Source organism: Strix uralensis, chromosome 3 (genome assembly GCF_047716275.1).
Source record: "Strix uralensis isolate ZFMK-TIS-50842 chromosome 3, bStrUra1, whole genome shotgun sequence".
Taxonomy (NCBI): Eukaryota; Metazoa; Chordata; class Aves; order Strigiformes; family Strigidae; genus Strix; species Strix uralensis.
The window spans coordinates 132,271,689-132,286,190 of record NC_133974.1 but is presented as its reverse complement, the minus strand read 5'-3'; the positions used below and the strand labels follow the sequence as shown (position 1 = coordinate 132,286,190).

Below are 14,502 nucleotides of genomic sequence, written 5' to 3'. Positions count from 1 at the left end.
AAGTTAGGAACATGAGGCATTAACACTGCAATGACATTACTTACACTTCAGAGTTCTGACCAGCTGGGCAACTCAAAAACAAAAGCACCCTATCAATTACTGTTATTTTCAAAGAGCTTTATCAATTCTTAAATCTGTAGCAGCCTAAAGACATCTTAAAAAATGCCATAGCCAAATCAGCCTGTTTGTAAATTATCCAAATCGTGGCTTCTCAAGCTTCTGCAAGGCATTTTGGTTTAGAGCCTCAAAGCCCCTCAACAGCTAAGTTTCAATGACTATTTCAAGACTATTACTGCTACTTTGTTCTGGATCCTTATACCCTGAAGAAGTGAAGGCAACCAAAGCTACACTGCTCGTTTTCCTGTACACAGAAACCATCTACTAGAACATTTTCCATTTCTTTATGGACAGAACAGCCACAGCAGACCGAGAAGGGAAGGCCGCTGATGCGATTCTGACAGACTGAGATACCAACCATAGAACTTAGAGCTACATAGCCAAATATTTTTTTGCCTAGCTTATTTTTCAGTCCCCTGGTAAAAGGTATCAAATCAATAGCCCACCAGCAAACAAACAGAATGAAACAATGACATTTGAAGACATTTTCATAGTTTAGGTCCAACAGCGACTCGGAGCATTTTAGAAGGTGAAGACCTGAATCAGCATCTGTATCTACAATGTCAGAAGACAGCTTCAAAATAACCACACATTAGTCCTACATACATCGATTTTTCTTGGTAATTTCACTTGCAATAACTTATGTAGCTTCCTTCACTAGTCTACACACCTCCAATGAATCTGTAGAACAATTTCAGAAGATCTGATACATCCAAAGTGCAGGAAAAAACAGTTCAGAATGACATAGAACTTATAAAACTAACTGGGCAACTACATTCTGTTACACTGCAACTTCGAGAAGTGAAAATTTGCAGACGTTTTAGGCCAGCCTAAGAACTTTGTGAAACATTTCAACATCCTATACAATACTCGAAGTCGTTCAGAATTGAGTCTTGTAGATGTCAGTTTTACAGAAGAATTTAACTAAGTTATACCAGACAAGAGAGGAGGCTGGTAACTAAAAACTGCACTCCAACTTACACACGATTGCACAGAACATGCAACAGCTTCAACTGCTTCAACAGGTTTTCCTAATAAAGCCTCAAAAGAAGTAGAAACTTGAGCTGTGCTCCTCTGATCCACACTTATTTTGAAAGCTTATGACTTGCAAGTTCAGAAATTATTTGGGAACTGTTGATAGTTGTCTATTTAAATATAAAAAAAAGTGATACTCCTCTTAATCCATCTCCTAAATGAGCTACAATCTAGTATTTGCAACCAACTTATTAATACACGTTTTTCACGGAGGGCTACCTCCAGAAGAAGTGTACTGAGAATACTAACTGCAAAATGGACCAAAATTCAGATGGGCATGTTTTATTACAGCTCATCCACCTGCGAGATGCATTTCCCCCTCCCAGTGGAACCTGGTCTCCAGGTTGAAGCTGTGGTGTTGTTTTTCTACCTGTCTCAGAGCAGTACCTCACCCTATTGCCTCCGTACCTGCACAGGGCTTGACTCTGGGCACAGGCAGTGGTGCTTCAAGGGGCTATGGAGCCAGTTTCATCCCCTTGGAGCTCAGCAGTGGGAGGGAGCTAGCAAATGAGTCACCACAGAATAGCTCACCCTCAGCAAAATTTTTATTCACAATTTAAAACACACAACTGAATAAAGCTAATTTTGTGGTCTAGCCCCACTACAGTATGAGGTAGTACCTTGAGAGTTTAGTAGTCACCTAGACTTTAAGCTTTTCCAACCCTTCATTCTTAGCTGAATTTCCAACAATTTCCATGGATTCCAGTAATTCTGACAGTGAAGTTGCACTTTACTGTCAAAATTGGAAAGAATACAGCAGTTTCCAGAAAAGAAGGAAACAAGCAGAGAAGAAGGACAAATGTAAATTTTGTTCTCAACAACTGCTGTAAGACAGCTGATAACTGAAGCCCATAGCTCCTCCTCCAAAGACCAGTAATACCATAAAATAAGGCACGCACAGACATTTGGTAGAGCTCTGCCCTTAAGCATTGCTGGCATACATTGTCTTCATTACACAGAAAACAGACTATCATCCTTGAGGATTTTACTTAAAGCTTTTCAGTTAAACTCTGGGAAATGGCAAATTAGGCCAGAAGCTACACCAGGACGAAAGCACTGAACTACAGCATGCGCTGTGCTCTAGGAAGAGGTTTTGGATGCTGAATAAAAACATAACTGAGCTGCTTCACGCAACCTGATGAAAGTCATAGCAACACCTTCTCTATACCAGACTTAAACAAAGTACAGTATGTAAAGACCCATGGAAAAAGAATATATGAGTTTATTTTAAAGCACTATTTAACACTTTCAAGGAAAACCAAGTAAGGAGACACAGAAACTTATGGTCTTCAAACACTGTATTAGTATAGGATCACTGAAAACACAGATAGCACTCTCAGCACTTTGATGAGATAGCACTTTGAAGCATGCTAGCAACAAAAATTTTGAGAAGTTTTTTTGTATTCACAGGATGTACAGATTCTGTGAAGAAATTAGGATTTTTTTTTTCCTCCTACCCACTCTAAGTACAATGATCTACAGATCTTAGTATCACATCCTTTGAGTGTGAGAACACACTTGCTACATTTTTAAACTGGATTAACTTGGCAACTTACCTCCATTAACGTTTCCCTCAGATTTAATCTTTTTTCTATAAGTTGACCGTGTTCCTTGAGGAACGTGCAGAGAAACAAACTGAGATTCTGAATGAAGTTCTGTTCATCGTCTTTTCCATTTGAGTATGCAAGTCGGATATTGGTATTTAAAGGAAGCATCTAATAAAAAGAATACAGACATAATCAAGAATTTCCCATTTTACACAGAAGTAGAACTACTATGTATTACAAATGCTTTGCTCTTTTGGCAAAAAAGCCCTCTGCTTTTCATGGCATCCCCTTTACAGAGCTTTCTTACAAAAAGTCTTACAGCTCTTATTTCACACTTGATCCCAAGATGGACAGTAAAGCGAAAACGCAAACCGATAAAAATGTTCTCATGAACTAAACCTTTTTCCACTCCTTGTAACAGCAGCTGCAAACAAGGAAAGTATCTACTCCATCAGACATCTCCAGTTGGCATCAGGCAAACATGTTCCAAAGATGTGTTTGTTACCTGTCCTTAGTAACATTAAGTTTCAAAACATTACATCATCATGATGTTAAAACAACATGAAAGACCTCCTCCATAATATTTAGAAATTGACAAGGAAGACTCTGAAGGATACTGAACCATATTTGTCAGTAATCTTAGAAACTTCCAGTACCTCTTAAGAAACATGTTGGCTTTTGAATTCTATCCTTATACAAATAAAGCATTTCCTACACTGTCATCAAGTAGTGAACAACATGAATGTCAACACTATTAAGTTACAGAACAGAGAGAACAAAAGTTTTAACACTTTTGCTGCTGCCAGCTTTTGTATGGTTTTGATTGTTATCCCACTTCATTTTACAAAACTAAGAGAGAGGTAAATATTTGCAATAAATGCAACAGTTTGCATCACATCCATATGGAACAGTCATGCTGAAAACCTGCAGGTTGCAAAACATGCCAAATACCCAATCTGGCATTCAACTGATGTTTTGAGGAAAAACTTAGGCCAGATGCATTGGCATTTAGAATCAATAACATCGCCTGTAAAAACTGAGGAAGATTGATGTTCAGCTACACAAGATAACTTTGGTGAGTGCAAAAGTCTGCCTTTAAATTTAACTATAACTAAATAAAAATCCTATAGCTCCACTTGAAGGTGGGGGGAGAGGGGAGCATTAAAAGAAACATGCCTGTTCTAAAGAACCTCCAAGATAGACAAACATTGCAAACAGAAGGAAAAAAACATCAAAACAACCTTCAACTGTCTGCTTAAAATGCAAGTACAATGAGGAAATCTACAAACTCACGTACCTGAATCTGAACTGCTCAGAGGAGAATAATCATATTATATAAATTTAAAGCATGGCTTTATACGAGAAACATTTCTACCAGTTTCAAACATTAAACAGCAACTTGCAGAAATTAGGTCAGTTGATGTTTTATGAGTGATGCAGTACACATTTGGCTGCATCTCTCTCAACTTTCCCCATCAGACTGCCTGAGTGTTCAAAACGCCTCTTAAATTAATCAAAACAAATCAATGCAGCAGAAATACAGCTGTGATCTAGAGTCAGAAAAATACACTTAGCATCTTCTGATCAAGCCATAAATACCACTGAATAACAGTATCTGTCCTATCAAGAGCTCTATAATGAGTATCAACTTGTAAACTGAACTACGTTCTACAAAAAATGATTTTGTGGAATGAAACAGTCAAAAGATTTATAAAAAACATTACCTGTTTTAACTGCATCATGGTCAGTGTAAAAAGCGTTACAAATTGTTCTTCATACTGACTTACACTGACACCTGCAATCTCTGTGAGGCACTTCAAAGAGACATTTCGAAACATAGGAACATTTAAGAACTATTGAGGGAAGAAAAAAAAATAGAGTATTACAAGACTGTTGCACTTTTTTGCAACTTCTACTTAAACTTAAAAGCCATGAATTTTTGCCTACCTTGTATATTAGTGTGCTGATTAACTTGGTCTCAAATATATATCCCAGAGGAATCCAGTTCAGAAATCGTAGCAAAGTTTCCAAAGTTGCATGAACTAAGGGAGCATTTTGGGAGTTTTCCTGTAAACAACCATTAGTATTTATGACATCGTTAGGCACGATGGGGGAATTTTTAAAAATATCATTAACAAAATAAGACTTACCATCACAAACTGACACAGTTGAAATATCTGAGAAAATTCATTGCACATGCTGTAATAAAAAAAATATTACAAAATAAGCACTTCCACAGTCCATATACAATCTTATCAACTTCAACCAAAATGTCTACGCTCCCAGAACAGGTCCCAAAGACCTATGTCCACGGAGGCATTCACAAGTCATCTGGCTTTTACCCATTTTCATGATAATAATGCATGTTTTGAAGTAGCTTGAAGCCTGAGCCTGCAAATTGTGGCTTGGAAAACAAGTAATGCTGAATGCTCTGTTAAAAGGGTAGGAACCATCACTGAACAGATGTTACTTGTAATAAAGCATTAATACCTGTGTGCACAAAGTAAGTTTGGTATCACCTAACAGTACTGCTTTAAAGAAAAATCAGTAACCCACTCAGACTCAGCAATCAAATTAAGACAGCTGTAGGTGTTCACTCAAAAGCTCAAAATGAGGTCAACTATTCAGCAGCAAGCACAAAGTCTACCCTATTTATTAAGGTTCAAATATATAGGCTTACCTGTCTTTCAAATGCTTAGCTTTTACTTGGGTGATCTGGCCACTGGAAAAATCAAACACTTCTTCACTCAATAGTTTAAGGATCACCATATTATTCTGACAAAGGCTTTCACTAGTCCTGCTTGCTCCCACAATATCACTTATAAAAGTTGGCCAGTGCTTTGGCCATTCCTGTTTCAGTATCTGAGAAGTGAAGCATCCATATGTTAGATACATATACAAAGCCAGAGACTTTATAACAAGATTTAAAACTCTATGAACTCAAGCTTACCTGAACAAGAATCATGTTCAGTTTCCCAATATACACTTTCTCTTTCTGGAGAAGAGAAAAGAAGAGTCAGGTTATGCATAATATTCCCCTCCCTCTTCCTCCCCTGAAAAGAATTCACTTACTTCTACACACGTTGGATCAGATGAGGTCTTGATAATTAGGCCAACAACGTATTTTTTAATACCTGCAGAAGAGTTAGGAATTTATTTTCAACTATGCCAGATATCACGCATGTAGTAATAAGTATTTTTGAAGTCAGATTCTTCACATGTTTTTAGAAAGAAACACCTCTACGGAACATACGCATGTGTCAGAGAGCATCCCTCTTGACTTGCGTGCTATATGGAAAAAATCCACCTTTGTATCAATTCTGCAAGAGGATACTTCAGATGTAAAGAAAAGCCTTTACGCTTAAGGTATTTCAATAAAACAAAAGGAAAACAAACTAAGGATTAGAGTGAACATGTAGCATTTTGCACCAGATCAATGTATCAGCTTCTTAAAGGCTGCAAGAAATTTTGAGAAAGGTTGCACTGGTAGCACTGCACACCACTGTGTTAGGCTGAAGATGGAAGGACAGCACCCAGCACTGTCCAGATCCTCACATATATTGTGATAGGTACTTACAAGTGCTGCTGTAGAGCTCTCGGTGAAATGTATTTCTACCCATTCTGCGTTTTCAGATCATATCTAACAACTCCAAAGTTGGCAGATGTGTTCTTACTGCCTCAGCCAAATGTTTACAGTGGCAAGACTCAAACAACCGTGCTCCATCTTTTTTAACTAATACTTTATTAATAGAAAGTTAACTCCAGGACTAAATACAGCTTTCTAAGCGTGACTCCAGTTTTAATGCCAAGTTAGCTAGAACTGCACAGAAAGCTTTGATACATCACCTTCACTGTATGTAAGAGTTCAGAGAGGTTCCAGTTTAGTTAGGTGATCCATTTTAAACACAGGAATTCCAACGCACAGCATTTCAAAGTGAAACACCATGCTAAAGCTTAGCAAAGTTTTTCCTGCACAATCTTAGAAGAATGAAACTTAAAACTTTATTCCCCGATATAGAACAATGCACTTGGATTTGGACTCCTGTGCTTTTATAGTCCACATGGATGCTATGGATTGCAAAATTTTAGTTCATTGTTCCAGGGATATATTTTTACTTAAATTAACAATTTGTCATCTGGGAGCACAGACTGTATTTAAATCACTCATTTTGTCGTGTTTCTTCTACAAACGTTTTTAAATTAAAGCTTTCAGCTCCACAACAACAACAAAAAAAAAACCCCAGAAAAACCCACTGTAGCAAGCTACACTGCCTAAAGTTCCATTTTGCCACGTAATCCTCAGCTCCCTCCTCACCATTAAGCTATCAATTACACAAGACACGGAAACAATGGCTTTCCAAGCGACTTCATCACAATACATGTATCTAAAACCATTCTGTACAACACCATCTGACTTCAAGAAAAGACATGCAGAGAGGATCTGCAGTCATGAACTAGGTGGACATTACTAATAGTTCTACTTCAACATAGCTTTGAGATAATGATCGATCTGAGCACATCAGGGATTAAACACTGCAAACCAGGCAAGCGTTTTCTTGTCTAAGGGAAGTTTTAGAATAGGTGTGTGCTTTGCTATTCAACTTCATGAACTCAAAATTTGGTTTCAGTCTTTTCTTCAACAAGACAGTCAACTGACTGATGCAGACAAAACGCATACGTTGAAGAGTTTAGAAAAAGTTGTCATTTCACCAAGAAGAACACCTTCCATTGAACACATTTCATTTTCTCCCAGCCACTACTCTAAACTTTAAGATGTTTCTAAGACTTTACCAGAATTAAGTCAATTTTTTTGCATTTCAGGCCTAAGCAACAGCATTAAAAGAAACAGTCTGGTAATTGCATTCTCAGAAAATCTGGAATAACTAGGTCTAGACTTTGAGCCATTAAATATCTACTAGACAGGATCTGTTCTACCAGTAGTTCCAATTACAAATGAAACCATTCATCATTATCAACTGGGATCAATCCATACTACTTCAGAAGAATGGTCATTAACAAAATAGCATCATTGTCAGTCAGTGGGTAAGAGTTATTACCAAGCACTAGCATTAGTTTGACATCATCGGCCTGTCCTAGTATTTTAAAGCTAAACCACATACACTTTGCTGAAGCATTACAGTAATTCATAAATGAGATATGAAAGCCCCCAAAATAGTACGGAAATAGGTTTGCAGTGCCAGAAAAACCAAACTACCGAACCACTATGGGAAGTCTACTATTGCAACTCTTCACACTTTGAAAAGGAATTAGAAAGTGACTATTGTTCTTAGACATCTGACTTCAAAGCTACATATTTTCCATCTTGCTGCATCAACAGCATTATGCTGTTTAGCTACAACTTGAACACTGTGCTATCATCAGTCTGGCCTTGAGATCAGCAGATGAAAACAGCTGCTCTGCTCCAAAGCTTCTCCACTGGGGGGGTGGGGTGTAAAAAAAAAAAAACCAAAATCAAGGTGACCACAGCCCCAAACCTAAAAAGTTTGCTAGTTTTCACATGTCATGCCACAGACTTCTAAGGTCTTCCATCCAGTGAACAAAGTCATATTCTTAATCCCTTAAAAGCAGCAGCTATCCAATTCTCTAATGCTTTTTTTGGCTGAAATGGCATTTTCTACTTTTTTTTTTTTTTAACTGAAGTATTGTGGTTTCTGGTCTGCATTTAATAGCTCATTTCTTTATCATTCCATAGGAAAGATAATTCTCAGTGGAATGAAGATATTTCAACTTGATTCTCTGACAAAAAACAGTACATAGGCAAGTCTCATTTTTCAGCAGAACATGTCCAAGAAACTGTTCAAGGGTAGTAGTCCATTTGATTTGCTAAAATCACTGTGTTTTGAGAACTTAAAGGGAAGTGTTATTCTAAGGAGGCAAGCACAGGACATGCACAAGTCACCCAAGCACTGCCTAGAAGGTCTCCTTCAATCACAGATGCAGCTGAGCAAGTCTTGAAGATGACAACACAACTGCGACATTCAGATCCTTCACTGAGTCAAACAGGAAGAGGCACTTTCCCAAAAAACAACCTTCCAATAAAACAACAAAGAAAAAAAAGCAAAACCCAAAACCCCCAACCACAATACCCAGGACAACTACGCTCATCTCCTGACAACCTGTGACCAAAGGGAAAAGATCCTGGTTTTCTTTCTAAAACTTTGAGACAGCACTGGCAGTCCTAGCACCTGCTCAAGAACTTCTTCAGAGGCTGAAACAGTAGAACAACAGTGTTACTAAAAAAGTTCAAAACTGTTATGAAACTATCTTCTGCTAGCTTAGCTCCCTGAACCAGTTCACTAAAGGGCCAGCGAAGCATCAGTACTGGCTCAAAGGCATCAAAAAGTGCACAGGTGAGGAACACAGCAGTTCAGTAAATCGGTCTAGCTCCAACCTCAAACTATGTTTTAGTTATCAGAGAAGCTGGACATCGTCACTGTCAGAAAGCCTGGACTAGCACCACTGTTAGCATTTTCTGGTAAGCAAAGTACAAAAAAAGGAAGATAGAGCAAGGACGTTAATCCAAGTGCTTTTACAATACTTCTGGATGAACATTATAGTCCTCACGTGAAAGTTGCTCTTCTACAGAGAGAAAACCATACAGTAAAACCGAAGCACTTCCTGGAAGCAAAGTGTTTTCACAGGTGACTCAAGCTGTGCAACAGGTAAAGCTGGACTGGGACAGGGAGTAACATCACATTATCCAACATTACTAAATTCTGCAGTCTGAACTTCAGAAGTCTGAAATATCCTACAACTTAATCTTTGGATGCGCTTTTAGAAGCAACTACATCTCATCTAGGGTGTGTAACCTGAGCTTGGAGGAGCCCCTATCGTGACTGAATTCAGCATGTTACCACGAATGCACACAGCCAGCAAGTACACACCTGTAGACAAAACCACTTCTTGTACTTAACACATACAAGCACATCCTTTCATGCAGTTACAGAGCACAAAAAAGCATTGAAAATTATTCTAGCTGGTGCTGCAGAGGCGAGTTTACACTAGCTTGCTAGAATTTACAAATTCTCCTCTTATATTAAAGATTAAGAGGCATAAATTCAGCAGGTGGACGATGTAATTCAGTAAATTAACATTATTTTGCAACCAAAATTAGAATTTCAAATCCTAAAGCTGAGTTGTCCCTTCCAGGGATATTTGTTTGCATACACACGTTTAAACTGTTTAAGTAGTCCCAAAATATGGTCAAAATACCATCTTACTTTTAGTTTTAAGAAACAATGCTTTCCCATAATGTCTCACAAATCGTCTTTCCCCATTAATGGTGAACCTTATCAACCCATTTTCAACCAGAAAAAAAAAAGAAAATTCTTAAAAAGGGCATGGAGCTTGTCTTCACCCTCCCCCCAGAAATGCCATGTAGTTCCTTCCCCCTTCATTATAGAGAATCAAAAAACTTCTCTTCATGAAGCAGGCCAGAAATTTCCATTAAAATATCTAATCACTCCACAGAAAAATCTCTTCTACAGCAGCTTCCACTACATCAAAAGCTGTATACTTAACTCCAAGACCTTCCTGTGAGCCACTAAACTGCATCTCTCTGAACACTTCACTTTTTTTTTCCTCCCCATTTCAAAATGAGTAAAGTTGTACAAGCAATTCAGGTTTCATAATGAAGAAGTGCTTATCCATTCCAACTCAAAACACTCCAAGACAAGCTCGCTCTGTTCAAGGGAACAGAATTTCATTTCACATTGCAGAATTAATGAAACATATCACTGAATTGGAAGACCAAGAAGCCTTTATTTCTAGGCAGGTTTTCACACTGTGAGAGAAAATCCTATTGAGACCATAGTACTTTAATCAAATTACATCCTTTGTAAGTATTATTAAACAATCAACTCTACAGAATATCAGAGTTTAAAGCAATTTAGTATCACCTCAATAAACTTGGAACTTATACTTGCGAATGATAGTACAATACTCTGGAAATAAGCCAAATTCATCACTGTATGGGGTGTTCTGGAATATGCCACCCGCTTTTCACTGAAGCAGCCTCTGTAAGGTTTGCTTGAAAACCACATGACATCTTTTGTACACATATATGCAATACTTCTCTTAAGGACTAAATACATTCTAAAGTGCAAGTCTAACCCATTGCTATGGTCTATGACTAAACATGTCTCAAGGCTGAACATGCAGGCCAGGCATCTGATTTCACTAAATTTTACCAGGTCTGTGCCCCCTAATTCCACTTCTGTCTAGATAACAAATTGGTTCAAACAGCTAACAAAAAAAAAAAATTAAGAACAAGGAAAAGCAGAGTAACCACATAAGTATTTTAGAAATGTAAATTCATTCCCTGTTTTAGAGTTCAGGAAGATACAGATGAACTCTCCAAAGTGCTTACAACCCTCAACCTTCAAAATCAATGATACCTGAGGAACAGAAAAATTTTTTACAAGTTAAAAGGTACCAGAGGCAGAAGAGCTCAAGACCCAAAGCTATTTTAAAATAAAGCAAACTTAAGAATGGAGTTTCAAGTCCAAAAACCAGATTTGAAAAAAACATATTTTCCTCCTTGCATTTGGAATTCCAGGCTGGAAGCTAAAACCTCCCAACATTCAGACAGAAGTGATAACGAAGCCCTGGCTAACCTCAAAGTCCAACAAGTCATTCAAAAGAACTTCAGGCTCTATAGTTAATGACATTGTTTTATTTCTCAAAGAATTTTCAGGAAGGTTGTTTCAGAAACCTTTTCATTCACTGCCGGCTCAATTCAGGTCTGGTCTTAACTTCAACTCCTAAGCCCTGCTATTGCTACAAAAGAAAAACAGTATTTTCCCATAAATGGATTTAGATTCATCTTAACCCGAAGTAAGATCTGTCAGCTGTATTTACTACACATTTCAAATTAGACATGTTAAGTTTTATAAAGATACATGGTAAAAGTAACTGATTTATAACCTGCATAAATTACTTTGTTACTAAACATTACTTTGTTATATTGAGTTTCAGTTTCCTGCACCCATATTTTACTAGTTACACTTCAAACAGGAAAATCCTGTCAACTAAAGGAAATCAAGGAAACCTCAATTTAACCAGTCTTTTTATCTCCCAGGTAATCAAACCATCTGAATGAGCTCTGGAGCAGTTCTTTAGTACCAGCCAAAAAAATAAAAAAAACAACCACCACCACAGACCAGATAAATCTGGATTAGAGATGAAACACTGCTTCTCCCTCCTACACCACTGAGGCCAAGATAGATCAAATGCCACAGTACACTAAATAGATTGAGTTCCTCTTCTATTCATGTACAAGAGAAACCAGACAAGTAAAAGCCAGCTAACTCAATTCCCCTAAAACATCAGGATACAAGTCAGTTTCACAATTTTAGTTTGGCTCTATGAAAACGATAATATTTTAAAAGGTTGAACTGAAGACACACATTTGTTAGGATGAAGGTGGTTTTTCCCTCTAGAGTCTTCAGAAATATTAAAGTCAGGGAAAATAAGACTAGAATACTTGAAGCTCACTGCACAACTACAGACAGTGACTTTATTTTGCATTGTAATCTATCAAGCTATAGTTATTGCATCTTTTCAGATGACAGGAACCAGTCAAACAGTACTACCATGCCTGCAGACAGCGAAGTAACAAAAATCCAAAACACAATCTAAAAATATATCAGTTCCACAATTCATTTAAGCCATGTATCCGGTATTATCTCAGCATCTCAAGAACAGATGGAGATAACGTGACCCGAAGCACAGAGAGCAACCTCATCTTACCACCACTATTTCCCATCTATCCTATGCATTAAGAGTGTGTCTTTTTAAGACTTATAATTACTGAATTATATTCTGTATTTGGCACTTGTTCAGTTCCAAACTATCAAGTAATTCTACCTCTGTGACATCTCCTATCCTGCTACACCTCCCTTCACCAGTGGGCAATAGGAAGCAGAGTAACTGCTTCAAGCTACTGACTCCTTACTTTCTTTCTGTTCTGCTCCCACAGCCAAAAATATCCAGAGAATAAACTTCCACATGCTGAAAATAAACACTTAGTCAGGAATGTTACAAAATTGAGATACTCTAATTAAAAGCACTCAGAAGACTTAACATCAGGGTTCTCCGTTAGTTTCTCAAAAGGACCCAGTTGTGTCTGAGCCTTAGTTGAAGCTGTTCCCTAGAAACCTGCAAGTCTGTTTCCAACAGCAGAATGAATGTGAAACCTTACTTCCACTGGCAAAAAAGAGCTCCGCTTTATCAGTCAACCTACAGTTGGAAGGGATGGGAGGAAAGTAAGAAGAACAGTAACCACAAAAATGTGGAAGTCTTCCTCTACACATTTGTTTCCATCAACATGTACAATTACATTTTTATCAATATAGTTTCAGAACCTAAGCACTGGCAGTAAAAAATTGAAGTGTATCTTAGCATTGTTAATAAAAGCTCACAGCAGAACACTGAAATTTGGAATAACTTTACTGAGTTTCAAACCCAGCTTTTAGTAAAAAGCCAAGTATAAAATGGTGACAACATTCAATGTCAAGAATTAAAAGCAGTTTACTTAATGTTTTGAAGTCCAAGTTATCACAACTTGACAGAAGGCTACGTGCTCAAGCACTAATCCCATACCACAGAGGTACCTCCTTTTACCATAGCCAACATCCAAAATTCAACAAACATTGCAAGGAGGGAGGGAGGGAGGGAGAAAACCCAAAACACACCACTTATTTTAAGACTTTCAGATTCCTTGCAATGACAGAAGACTGGGGTTTGCCCTACACTGCACTTCAAATTACAGCAATCTAGCTGCAGATACACTTCGGTGAATTAAAGCAGACTTTATAGCATCCCACTGCCTAAAAGAATGACTGACTGTTAACAGGTAAGATTCTGCATTTACTTAGTGTTTCTATTTTAAAATAATTACGACTGCTTATAATTTCAAAAAAGTTACATAAATGTACACATGCTACCAGATGGACCACATAGTTTACCAGAAAAGTGACAGCATGCTGGTGGGGCTGCGTACACAGCCCTGCAAGGCTGAAAAGGGCCTCCTGTGCCAAGTACAGAGAATCAAAACCTCTACCTCAAAGCCAGGAGCTCAGATCAGAAGCTTCCTAGGTTTAGACCTCTTCAGGTAAGTTTGGCCTGCAAGTCCGTACAACACTTAACCCATGATGATGTTTCCAAACTATCAGTCACACCTTTTACCTTCCCATGACATTTAGAGAATTTCAGGTGCTCACCACCCCACTGAGACCATCATCATAAAAGGGAAAGACATGGTTTCATCAGCCAGAAAAGCACAGATGGTCTTAGTACATTTCAAAAAGTTACTAGCCTCATTGTATTTGAAGATGAAAATTACTTACATGGGGACTGACAGTCTAAATCTCAGTTAATACACAAAGTTAAGAGAAAAAGACAGAAATCCCTCCCTACCTTCACACTGGTTCCTTGGAAGAATCTTCCATCTTGTTTTTATCACATTTTCCAAGATTTGCAGTCCATAATACTGAAATTGGAGAAGAACAAAATGTGAGTACATTACTGTAGGACTAACTAACTTTCAGGACTCTCATTCAATCAGACATTCACACTTAACATCTAAGACTTCAAGATTATTAAACTAATAATTTCATTAAATTATGTCTATTCACCCATTTACTGAGGTTTCATGCATATTTTTTTTTCTTGTTTTATTCTTTGCTATACTAAGTCCTGCTGTTTGATCATGCTCACACCAGGAGGGGGGTGGGGGGAAAAAAATTAATGAAAAGCCCTCTGGCAGACAATTTTGGCTATC

The 14,502-nt window shown here is 37.8% G+C and overlaps 1 protein-coding gene across 6 annotated transcripts in view; it reads right to left on the bottom strand.

Moving 5' to 3' along the window:
- Positions 1 to 14,502, bottom strand: part of XPO1 (exportin 1) — a 40,377-nt gene that overhangs the window by 13,592 nt on the left and 12,283 nt on the right. For all 6 annotated transcript variants that reach the window (XM_074864462.1, XM_074864459.1, XM_074864464.1 and 3 more), the window contains 8 exons: positions 14,139 to 14,211; positions 5,772 to 5,833; positions 5,650 to 5,694; positions 5,380 to 5,561; positions 4,850 to 4,898; positions 4,647 to 4,766; positions 4,424 to 4,552; positions 2,709 to 2,867 (listed from right to left, as the gene is read on the bottom strand). In XM_074864462.1, the coding sequence (XP_074720563.1) occupies positions 2,709 to 2,867; positions 4,424 to 4,552; positions 4,647 to 4,766; positions 4,850 to 4,898; positions 5,380 to 5,561; positions 5,650 to 5,694; positions 5,772 to 5,833; positions 14,139 to 14,211 (819 nt within the window). The remainder of the gene's footprint in view (positions 1 to 2,708; positions 2,868 to 4,423; positions 4,553 to 4,646; positions 4,767 to 4,849; positions 4,899 to 5,379; positions 5,562 to 5,649; positions 5,695 to 5,771; positions 5,834 to 14,138; positions 14,212 to 14,502) is intronic.